At 40.4% G+C, this 12,777-nt stretch overlaps 1 protein-coding gene across 38 annotated transcripts in view; it reads right to left on the bottom strand.

Moving 5' to 3' along the window:
- RIMS2 (regulating synaptic membrane exocytosis 2) overlaps nt 1-12,777 on the bottom strand; it is an 884,385-nt gene that overhangs the window by 565,003 nt on the left and 306,605 nt on the right. For 9 of the 38 annotated variants that reach the window (XM_030553664.1, XM_030553665.1, XM_030553680.1 and 6 more), the window contains exon 1: nt 8,804-9,342. The exons of the other annotated variants lie outside the window; for them this stretch is intronic. In XM_030553664.1, the coding sequence (XP_030409524.1) occupies nt 8,804-8,925 (122 nt within the window). In that variant the 5' untranslated portion in view covers nt 8,926-9,342. Of the gene's footprint in view, nt 1-8,803; nt 9,343-12,777 lie in introns of those variants that run through there. 38 annotated transcript variants of the gene reach the window in all.

The raw sequence follows: 12,777 nt of genomic DNA, 5'->3' as shown, positions 1-12,777 counted from the left end.
CCTGGTGGGAGCATCGGAAGAGAGGATGGTAACAATCGGGTCCTCTATCTCCGAGACCTCCTCTGCCTGCAGACTCAGGTTTTGGGCCACCCGCCTGAGGAGGTCCTGGTGCGCCCTGAGATCCAGCGGGGGGGGACTGTTGGAGGAGGTACCCGCCACCGCCTCATCCGGGGAGGAGGATGAGGAGACCCCAGGCACGATAGTGTCCAACTGAGGGTCTTCCTCAGCCCTCGCCTCTACCTCCGGAGCCACAGCGGAGTCCTGCTGTTTGGACCCTTCCTCCGCCTCCGGGGAGGGAGGGGGGCGAGACAAGGAGGCTTCAGGGGCCCTACGCTCCGCATTCGCCGGTGTGGGAGGGAGCTGCTGGGGGCCCTGGGCCTGATGGTATGCCCAGGGTGTCCAGAATCCCCACTGTGGTGGGCCTTGGTCTTCCAGCGGCGGATCCCCGAAGAGCGCCGCCTGCCGGTCGGTGCCGAGCGCATACGCACTGTCCGCCTGCGAAGATACGGACGGCTGTCTCGAGGGCCACGGCGGGGCCGACCCCGGATGGTACGGGCCGGCGCGGGCCGGCACGGAGGAGCGTCTCGGTGCCGGGGACCGGTGCCGGGAGTCGTATCGGTGCCGGGATCGGGACCGGGACCTGGATCTGTCACGGTGCCGGGATCCTGATCGGTACCGGGTGTCGCTTCGGTAGCGGGACCTACCACCGGCTCGGCACCGGGAGGTCGACCGAGACCGGGACCTGCCACCAGCTCGGTGCCGGGAGGTCGACCGGTGCGGCGAGTAGCGATGGGACCTGCTCCTGGAGTCGCGGTGCCGGTGACGCCGACTGGAGCTTGACCGCGACCGTCCGGAGGTCGACCGTTGCCGCGAGTGCGACCGGTGCCGCTGAGGGGAGCGGTGCCGGGACTGCGAGCGGCGTCGGGATCTGGAGCGCCCAAGACGTCGGGACCTAGATGGCGAAGGACTGTCTCTGGGCGGCGCCGACATCATGGGCTTGCCCCTGGACACGACCCGCACCGGAGGTACCGGGGGTGGCAGCCGAGTGGGCTCCGTCAGGGCAATAAGGTCCCGAGCCGAGGCGAAGGTCTCCGGTGTTGACGGGACCACTATCTCAACCCCAGATCTCATGGGGGAGCTCGGCGGCACCGGACTCAACGGACCCGCCTGGCCCGGAGTCAACGGTGCTGACGGTGCCGGCGGTGCCGCGGCCGATGTCGAGGCCGGGCGCTCAAGCCGGGTCTGCCTGGCCGGAGTAGCAGACTTCGACGGCCTAGGCTGTGATTCCGGTGCCGGAGAAGGTCGGTGCCGAGGAGTCTTCTCGGTGCCGGAGCGATCCGGTGCCGGTGCCGAGACCACGGTCCGCGAAGTCGACGGGTCAAGTGCCGCCTCCATTAGGAGAGTTCGGAGTCTCTGATCTCTCTCCTTTTTTGTCCTCGGCTTGAAAGCCTTACAGATGCGGCACTTGTCAGACCTGTGCGATTCCCCGAGGCACTTCAGGCACGCTTCGTGGGGATCGCTGGTGGGCATGGGCTTCTTGCAGGCCGCACACTGCTTGAAGCCCGGCGAAACAGGCATGAGCCTGGCGCCGGGTGCCGGGAAGGGCTAAGCCCCCGGCCAAGAACTATTTAACAACTATTGACTAAACTATTTACTTAACAACACTAATTAACACTATATAGAACTAGAGATAAGCGATTGAAAACTAGGAGAGCTAGGGACGTGGAGGACAGCTAAGCCGCGCTCCACAGTTCCAACGACCGACACGGCGGTAAGAAGGAACTGAGGAGCGGGCGGGCCGGCAGGGGTATATATAGAGCGCCATGGCGGCGCCACTCTAGGGGGCGACCTGCCGGCCCACTGGAGTTGCTAGGGTAAAAAAGTTTCCGACGAACGTGCACGCGCGGCGCGCACACCTAACTGGAATGGATGTGAGCAATCACTCGAAGAAGAATTAATTATACTCTAAGAAGTCCACAGCTTGGTTTGAGCATTGGCCTGCTAAACCCAGGGTCATAAGTTCAATCATTGAGGGGGCCATTTAGGAATGGGGCAAAAATCTGTCTGGGTATTGGTCCTGCTTTGAGCAGGGGGCTGGACTAGATGACCTCCTGAAGTCCCTTCCAACCCTGATGTTTCATGTTGAATCCTTCATGTTGAAGAGCAAATTTACATCCTTTTTTGGAGGACTCCCCTGCAATGTCTTCAACGTCATCAAGCAATTACATAGTTACCATGAAGTCCTGGAGTTCCATATTTTTGGATTGTGATTTTCTTCATCTTCTTATAAGCCCTTTATGCTAATAATTTCAATATATTTTAATGGGGAAAAATGTTCTGATTTTTATATGTTTTTACTTCATTTTTTTTGTTCATCACAGAGCATTCAAGAGATATTATTTTCCTTTCAAATAAAAGTACATGTCAAAAGACCTTGACTTTGGTGTATGATATTTATAACTTCACCTTCTTTATTTTAAATTATTTTGTTAATTTTTTTATTGTTTTAGTTACAAGAGTAATTTTAAACCATTTTAAATTCAATTTTTAATTCAATTACTATTTTTCCATTTAGTTACTGATCCATTTCCATTTGTAACCATTTTAACTAGTAAAGCCATTTATTCTTGTACATTATTAATAACTATTAATATCCAAAAAGTAAAAACAAAAAATGTTTTACTGAAAATACTGATTGAGCTACACAGGAACAAACCTGTTTGGAATTCCAGAAGAGAGGAGGTTGGGTTACATCCTCATCAGAAAGATCAGGCAGAAGTTTTTCTTTGTCCTCCTGTTGCCAGGAAGATAAAGTGTTTACATCAAGATATTTTTTAGTGTTATCACAAATGAGGATATCATACCTGCTCACATCCAAAATAACTTTGAATTCTGCAAGACAAAACTCCACATAGCCCTCACCCCAAAACCTGAAATTTCTGTTTTCAACAAGTAAAATCCATGAGTTGAGGCACATATCCAGGACATATGAACACAATACTCTAAAACCAGAGAATATTTATTTCCTTATCATTCTCAAAATTTGTCTCTTCACTTCTCAGCTAAAGAAAGGTCAGAAAGTGATCTTTTGCACCAATTACAAAGCACACCCTGAGGGGAGGCCAAAAATTTGAAACACTGCTGTGACTTCTGCATCAAACTTCATATCTAATATTTCTTCAAAGGGTATCAAGACACTATTAATAGTGTCACCATTCTCTGATTACTCTGGTTAACCAAATATCCATAGATTTGGACCCCTGGACTTATTCTGCAATATTTACACCTTTCTTTGTATTCCTTTTATTAAAGCCCTGGAAGTCACATTAAGGCTTTTTATTTGACGTCAATTTATTTGATCTTTGCTCATCATTTGTGTTTTGTTTAGGAAAGCATCTGAATTTTCAAATTTTTCAAAGCAAGGGTATCCAAATTGCCTTTTTTATTTGTATAGCCTCTTTCTGAGCTTAAGTAGTGGCTGAGCAGCTTTTGCTGTGTTTTGCTTTTTGTTTGCAGTGTTTCCTGTGCAATTTTATCTTCTTATGCAGTATCATCACTGCCCAAGTAGATCAAAAGTGAAAAAAGCCTCTAAATCAAGAAATCAATACCAGGAGAGCCCACACTGTAGGAAGTATCCCTTCTGCATCTCACTAACTGCTTCAACAAGCCAGTAATGGAAGCAGGATCAATTGTGCAGCTTTCTCCACCCAGGATGCACACCCTAGAATAGTTTTGAGGACAATATTTTGCTTAGCTTCTGTTTGAAAAAACAGGTAGCACTTGCTTTGTAACACTTTTATATTAATAAGATGTATGTATGCTTACTTGTGTGCATTGAACATCTTGTTCTTTTAAAGCACTGTCAGTATGAGCATGTTTAACATTCCAGTGCCTGCTTTTGGGAACTACCATAGGTGCTGGAATTAGGGGTGGTGGGAGTTTGATTCAATGGCTCTCAGCACCCCTACTATACAAATTGTTTCAGCGCTTAACAGAAAATAGTACCAAACTATTTTAAGAACACATTTTTACCTGTTTGGGATGACATAACCGGAAAAAAAGAGAAAAGAAGCAGTTTTAGATCTGTTAGGACAGAAAGGAACAATTATCTACATTTTAAGACAGACAATTCAAATAAATGTTTTGTCCAACACTGCAGGTTTTTGTATATGATTAAGCAGATCATTCACAACTGTCAGGAAATGGTTGATCCAGTAAAAAAATTAAAAATGAGGAAGATATGAAAATCTCAGCAATAAAATCTGTAAGGAGGTTAGGCATGCTAGATTTCTAAAGTAAGGAGAGGCAGATCTACTTGCTGCTCATTAGTGTATGTCTGTATAGTCAGAATAGGCAATACTCTCAGTTCTAATGCTAGCAGCATGTCTTTGTCTTTGTCTCTTAGAATCATAGATTATAACAAGACAATATATCTTTGGAGTTATAGCACACAAGTTGTATCACACACATAGCTATGTTGCAATGATAGAGTCCAAATCTCACAAATTGTACATATTGTGCACATATAACTACAAAGCTGTTTCCAAATAAATAAAATAAAAGAAAGCAAGCACTCTTGTTCCTTCAATGTCAAAGTAATTGTTAGTGCACCATGATGAATAGCAAATGTCTGTGCCAATAATCCTGGACATCACATGATGGCTTCATTATAACACAAAGTGATAGTAAATTATAGTTAGAAGACAAAGGGTATGGGCCAAAATACTCTTTTGTAAAATCAACAACACTTTACTTCCAGAATTACTGTAGTTTCAGTGTAAAATCTGATTTCATCTGCTGGCTAATATTTTAGAGGTGATGGTAATCCTCTTCTGAAAAAAATATGTAAAGAATAATTAATATCATATCCAAACATGCTTATTGTTCAGTTCCTCTTTCAAAAAGAACATAATCCTAAGACTCTCCAAGCCATTTTGTTTTTAGTTAAATAAAAAATATATTTTACTTTTTGACGCTAAAGTCCTTCTAATTTTATGGAATCAAAATACAGACCACTACTGTGCCTATGTGATAAGAGAAACCTTTCTACTATCTATTCTGGGAAATTGTTAGATGTCTTATGCCCCTATGTGGCCAACCTGCACAACAAATTTGCCTTCACGTTGCTAGTAACAAAGAAGCAATAAAATAGAAAGGGGAGTATTAGTTCTCCATTTCCATTCCTCAACAAAAGCTATTAATATACACTGCAAATGGTAAATTGGACTGATATTGTGTTGTACAGTTTATATCAATTTTGGTCAGAAAAGATACTCATCATTATGCGGTGGTGTGTTAATTTGAATATTGCCCAAAGCCACTGTGAATTCCAATGCAGTGCAAAGTATGTTGCTACAAATAGAGCATCTGACAGTACAATATTTGTGCATTCAGCTCTAAATGCAGAATCACAACCTGAAAATCCAGTAAATATATCCTATAATTAAGGGTTTTTAGTAGACGTAAGTACCACTTTAATTTGGTATTCTTAGTACTTTAAATTTAAAAATAAAGGAGTTTAGTCATCAAAAATATGTAGAGGCACAAAATCAAAGGGCCTTTAAAATTGGACTGGGGCATATACAAGCATTTAGTTATAAAGACATCAGATGAGGTTTTTAAAAAAAAAAAGATGTATTGATTTCTGTTTCTGCACCTTTTATTCCAACTGCAAGATAAAAATCATAAACAAGAGGAGTTTATTCCATACACTAGCTAGTCACCAGGTGGAGAGCAAACACATACTCTATGCAGAAAAATTCTGCTTTCACAGTAATAATCACAGTTAGATAGAAAGATCCTATTTAACCCAATGCACAAGTATGTATCACCATGATAACACAATTCAAAAGACCAGAGTTTCTGAAGTAAACTCATGGCTCTTGCTGTTTCAGCTAGCTGGAGTTGGGAATGTCAGGGAAGTGACACTCAGCATCCGGGGAGGGCACAGCATGCAGAACATCGCATGTTTGCACACCACCACAGCAGCTTATGGAGCAGTGTTTCAGTTTATGTAGCAGAGGCTAACTAAACTGCTATCTAAATGATAGCATCATTCTACCACCACAGGAGTCCAATTTCAGTTGAGACTTCTAGGTGCTACTATAATATAAATAAATACTAAAAAGACAGCCAGTCCAAGTAGGTTCCTAACTGGGGGAGATAAAAGCCAGCTTGATATACATCCTTGCTAGTAGATGTTGGTGGGTTTGGGAAGCCAATGTTAGGATACTCAGTGTCTCTCAGAACAAAACACCAGCTCTCCTTATGCCCTCCAAAAAAGACTAAAGTCCCCTAGATTAAGAACCTAGATCATGTTAACATATTAATAATGATGTGTCTCTTACTAAGGTTATATGTACCTACTTTCTCACCCTCTGATCCTTAATTTGCATTCTATATTGTATTTCATACTATATTAGTATGCTTGCTGCACTGTGCTAGTTTATGTATTAACAGATTAATTTACGCTTAGTATGTCAGTAGTTATCTTTCTATAGTCTGATTTTTTCAAATATGAAAACCGAAAACTGAATGAAAAAAAAAATTGAAAAAGCACGAGAACTATTTCTGAATTGACAATTAACTTCAGATCTTGGGACACAGTTTACATTTGTACATCTCAAAAGCAGAAGTTGTTATTTTAAAAAATATTTATGTCTTGCCTATTCATAGTTCTGAAAAATTAACTGTATGTTTGAGCAATTAGTTTAGAGTAATAGTTTTACACCAGTAATCAAAGCTTTCAGTGAAAAATCTACATAAAGAAGACAAAGATGCCCATTATATTGTATAATTAGAAAATTTAAATTGCTTTTTAAAAATCATAAATAAATAACATCGGTAAGTAACCTCCAAAACAAATTTAGGAAAGACCTATTGCTTTGGATGACCATTAAATAAATGACTTCTATATAGCCCTACCATCAAGGTGCAAATTTAAAATACTGATACCTATCCAGAAGACAGGAAAAAAAAACTACTTACACAATAGCCTTAAATAACTTTCAATTAATCAGATAGTTTAAATTTAATTACCACAGCAAACATGGCTTAGTCTCTCTATGCTGTTAAAAACAGCACAACAGCAAGGCTTCCTGAAGCCCAAAATCACTAGCTTGAAAAAATACCAAATTACTGTCTAAAGAGGTAGAAATATCCTCAGTCTAAAATTATAAACAATATTGAGTTTGAGACTGAGCTTCCTGGTAATCCTCTTTCATTAACCAGTCCCCTGGAAAAAACAATTTTAAATCTCAGCCATATTAAATGCAATAAAATATTTATCTGAATGTCTTTGTGATTTGAAACTTATCATTTGCAGCTTCTCTCTTACAGACACCCCCCCCATAAAAGTGTTAAATTTTCCTTTTTAAAAGGAGCACGCAGTCTGATTACTGAAAAAGCAGAAATGAGCAAATCAGGAATAGGTTCATGAATGCTGAGAACAGTTGCTTAGGCAGCATTGATAGCTGCAGGCCTAAGACTATGCACTTGGAGATGTGCACTGTTTTACAAGCACAGTTCATAATATACAAATTATTGCTCCATTTTGTAGATCTTCAAATATGTTAAATAAAGCATGGGAAAAAAGCCATGTTAGGAGAAAATCTTACCTTTGACTACAGATTTTCATATATGTACGAAAGGATACCTAAATTCCTTAAATGGATTAACTTAACTTTGCTATTGTCCCTAAATTAAACATGGTTACAAATACCAACTTCATAAATGTGCATGACTAATTAGAAAATTATCTCTAAGATAGTAAAACTTGTGAAGAATTACATTAAATAAATATAATGATTGTATGTAAAAGAAAAAGTAGCAGTAATGGAAATCCTTAGAATAATAGTCTGTGAAATAAATAGATAATAGTTTTCTGATTTTTTAAAGTGGAAATGTGGTGGTATTTTAGAGAAAGAAAATCCCCTTTAACAATGGCCTTTCTTACAGATAGAAAGGGGAAGATTAAAATGTTATTTATACATTCTGTACACTATTACTTCCTCCTTTTTGCAAAGTGTTTCCATTAATGCATTATCATTATACAAAACTACAGAATTCTCTCTCCTTCCTCAGCCTTCACTCATTCTTTTAGATAAAACTATTTCTTTCACCCTTAATATTTAATAATCATATGAGAAAAGTTCTAGACATCACTTATACAGCATGTGTTTACTGAATAAATGTAATAAAAGTAATAAGTAATATTTAATAGAGTTCACCACGAAAAAATGAAGCTAAAATACCTGTTTAGAATTCAACTACCCCATCACAATTATAAGCAACACCACTCTTTGCCATCTCCACTTCCCACAAAACAATAGCTGTTCATAACAAAATAGCCTTCAGAACTGACTGACCTACTGCAAAGCATCTACTGATCTTCTGTAATATGACTAGGTATTTATGATTAAATAGTCACATCCTTATAGCTTTCATCTTTTCACTGCCATATCCACATAAAATTGTTTTCTCAGACATATTTGTCTGTGACTATTGAATATGTTTTTAGGATTTCACCTAATAATGCTGCCTGGTATTGGCAGCTAATGGGTTTGAAAGAGACATATACATCTTAAATATTTTATTTTAGTTATGCTGTTTTTATTCCTGCAGAACAAGTTTCATTTAAATCCTGATATAAAGCATGAAAATTACCAATGGAGGGGACTCTCTGCTACAATAAAATATTAATATTTCGAAGTCTAACTAAAGAGATACCAGAAAACATACATATAGATATACTGTTGTCACAAGCATAGAAATGCTCAAGGAAAAATGCTTTATTTCTACTTACCTAATGTTGTTCAATGTTTGTCCAAAAAGATCATTTTGTAAAACATTTGGAGGGGATGAGAAAACCCCATGAAAATGAGATAAAACAGAATTGCAGACCTGGCGCAATGTCTCAAATTGCATTTTCTTTCTTTCCTTCCTTTTTATTTTTCCTCAGCACCTATCTTAAAAGTCATCTGTTTTGCAGACACCATCAAACACAAACATGCCAGTCAAGTTCCATATTTCTCCTGATCTCTGTAAAAACTGTGTCTAAATGAGAAGGGGTTGATAGTTAATTGTACAGTCATTATTCTTCTAATTCAGTCGTAGAAGATTTAGTACCCGTGCCGCTTTCTCCTGACTGTAGCAAGAATTCTAAACAGCAGTAAGCTTTTTGGGCATTCCCAGCTGAAGTGTGAAGCTGAGCTGCTTTCATGTACTCTACTCATATTTCTCTAAGCCTATTAAAAACACGCAGTGAATAGATGCTGTCGTCAGGAGTTTCAGCACATCTGGCTGCCAGCAATAAAATCTCAGAAGTAATAAAAATGAGGACAAGGCATCCTCACAGTGTTACTACTGTCTACAAGGAGGAAGATTTCTGCATCTTCCCCTCCTCTTTCCCTCCCCTGTAAAAATGACCAAACCCTGTGACCAAATATGTAGGTCTTTTTTTTTTAATGTGGAGGCAGCTGTACAGGACAGACAGACTATGCTAAAAACAGCTATTGTATTCTTCATAGGATAATATGCAGTGATGAGACTGCAACAATAGGCCTTTTGTCTCCTGTATTTGAAAAGCTATGCTGTACCTTGCATGAGATAATAGGATATTCATCTCAACTATTTTAATTTATTCTGAGTTCTATTCTGTAATACTGTTCAGTTAAATTCTATACATATAGCATTGAGGCACTGATTTGTCACAGATATTTAAAAAATAATCCAAAATTAATTGTCACTCATCTATACAATATACTCCAGAACAAGAAGCCTTCAGCACCTTTTCAAAGTTTATTGCACATAATCAAGCATGTTAGTAGTGATCAAGACAGTGATTGCATCAAATATTCCATACCTGTCTAACCCCAAGGAAGGCTATAGGCTTGGAAACCTATTGCTTTGGTGCATGGGCAGTACAGTAAGTCAATGAGCAAGACAGAACTGTTCATTTGATGGAATACAGTTAGATTTTGCAGTGTAATGTGCTCAGTGAACACTGTTTAAAATCTGACAAATAACTGTCCATGAATGCAAATTATTTTTTTCCTTTTTCTTTCAATGCTCAGTTAGGCCAAATTATAGCATAACATTACAATAATCCAACTACTGCCAAATTGAAGAATATCAATTAAGATTTTCCTTAGAATCTCTTGTTGTCTATGTACTGCTTTAAACATCTCACCAACTAATTACAAAATCCCCAAATAAACGATCATAAAATTAGGGCTATTATTAAAGCCTGAGCATGAAAAGCAATTTTAACCCTCAAGGAAAAGGAAATAAGCAACCTTCCAACAAATTAAAAAGCTGCATTGATGGGCTCAGAAGGGAGTCCCTATCCAGTCTTCCCAGGCCAGAAGGATGGCAGCCACAACACAGGAGAAGATGGATAGTGGTGGTGGGAAGTGGGAAACATTTCCAAGTTTGTGAAAGGGATACAGAGGATTCCCCACTGACACCTATGTTAAATAATCTTTCAAAATATATAATGGAGAAAAATTATGAATTAAATCTAGACAAATATTATTGAAGTCCATATTAGAAAATATTGGGAGAAACAGTCTTTAGCTTCTTTAATTCAGGTAATAGCAAGATACCATGCATCACTGAAATATGTTTATAACTGAGAAACATATGGAGGAAGCAAGCTTGAAGCACAGCTATATAGAGCAACTGTAGTAACATTCCCACAGAGCACATTCTTTATGGATATTTTACTGTAAGAGAAAGAATGAGAACTTGACTCCTGAAATTAGCTAATCCGGATGAGGGGGGGGAAATGACATTTTTATATAATGCACTGAAATTAGTCTGTCTACATTCCATCACAAAGATATACAGCTAAAGATTCCATTGCAACAGTCAAGATGTATAACTGCTTCCTGCTAAATGTGGTCCCAAGCCTCATATAATTACTAGGCTTGTGACAGTCTGTTAATAGAACTGAGGCAATGTGGTCTAGTGATAAGGTACAAAACTGGTAGTCTGGAGACCTCTGCTTTATTCCCAATTCCAGCTACATAACTACACTGCTGGGTGACCTTGCTAACATCACCAAAGCCAAAATGCTCACAGTTGGCACCCAAATATGAACATTTCGGCATTAGCCTCTCGGTGCTTTTGTTTTCATATCTGTAAAGGTAATGATATATATCCTACTTTGTAAAACAGGTTGAGAACTACTGATTAAAATGTAGTACATACTTTAAAATTTTCCTGTTATATTTTTACTCTTGCATAAGGAATTAACAATAAACTTCTCAAAGTGTAGAGAATACCTACTCATTCAAGTAATACCATTCCTAACGGTAAAAAAGTAAAAGAAAACCTATTAAAATCACCCCCCTACTGTAACTGCTACTAGAAGAGAGGTAGGTAATTGGTTCTATTTATGCAAACACACATAAATATACTTTTTATTACTCTTATTCCTTTGTCCCTAATCTATATAATAAGATTCTAGGAATGTCACTCTGTGTGTCACTCTGAAGCCTAAAATGCCTGTTGAATGAATGTGAGGCCATGGAAGCAGCTACAAGCATGGTTTAGAGCTCTTATTCTTCAGAATATCACCAGGTCAAGTCATCACTGGGTTTTGTGGTCTGTTACCACCCAATTTTTAAGTTCTCAGCCATTTTGACTTATAAATTACACTTGTGAGGTGTACAGACATAGTAAGGTATGTACTATACCATGCCAAGAGAACATTGTGAGATCAGAGGTAACTCAATCCATCACCACCCTTACTCTACAGTCAATTTACATGCAACAAGTTCATTGGTAGTATGAGGGAGACTGCACAGATGGTAGATTACTTGGCCCAACTGCTACACTCAGGTGCCGAAATGCCACCTACACAAATCAACACACATCTCCCAGCTCAACCCTCCACCCACATAATACCACAACCAGCATACACAATAACCCCAAACGCACACAGGCCCTCAGCACAGCACACACCCTCATTCTTTGCCCGCATAAATCCCCCAATAGAACACAACCCACACATAAATCAACCCAGCCACAACCGCACACACACTATTTTGGGGTGGGGAAGTATATTGGGACAAAGAGGCAGGTGAGACCAAGATGGGTGAGAAAATAAAATGAGGCTGAGACAGGTGGGGCAAGGAGACTGGGACTGGTAGCAGAGGGGAGGATGAGACGAATTGGGCAGGAAGGCTGGGAGCCAGCGAGGGATACATGAGGATACTGGGAGCCAGCTGAATGGGGGTGAACACTGAGATTGGATGAGGAGCTGGGACAATGGGAGAGATTGCGACTGGTTGGACAAGGAGACTGTGACTAAGAATCAGTATGGGGGGAAATGAAGGCAGAGGAAAGGGGAACAGATCTGACAAAAGACAGGGAGAGACAGATCAGAAGAAGAGCTATGAGGAAGGAACTAGGACTGGCTGGGCAAGGAGACTAAGTGTGGGAAGAATGAAAGACTTGGAGTGGGTGAGGAGATTGGGACTCAGACACCAAGCCCAGAAAGGGTGGCTAGGACTTGGCTGTGCAAGAAGACTGGGACTGGAATTAGAAGTCTGAGACTGGGGCTGAGAAAGTGAGGAGAATGGGACTGGGACAAGGAGCCAGAGATTCAGAAGACACAGTACTGGGAAATGGACAAGTTGGAGAGGATGGGGCATAAGGGGTCAAAACTTGTAACAAATGGGCAGAAATGTCTGTGCCTGCTAGATAACACTCCCCTTCATAGCGTGAAATGGATCCCAAGACTCTTGAATCACACAATTCCTCTGTTGTCAG

This window comes from Gopherus evgoodei, chromosome 2 (assembly GCF_007399415.2).
Source record: "Gopherus evgoodei ecotype Sinaloan lineage chromosome 2, rGopEvg1_v1.p, whole genome shotgun sequence".
Lineage (NCBI taxonomy): Eukaryota > Metazoa > Chordata > Testudines > Testudinidae > Gopherus > Gopherus evgoodei.
The sequence above is the reverse complement of the archived record's forward strand: the minus strand, read 5'-3'. Positions and strand labels throughout refer to the sequence as shown.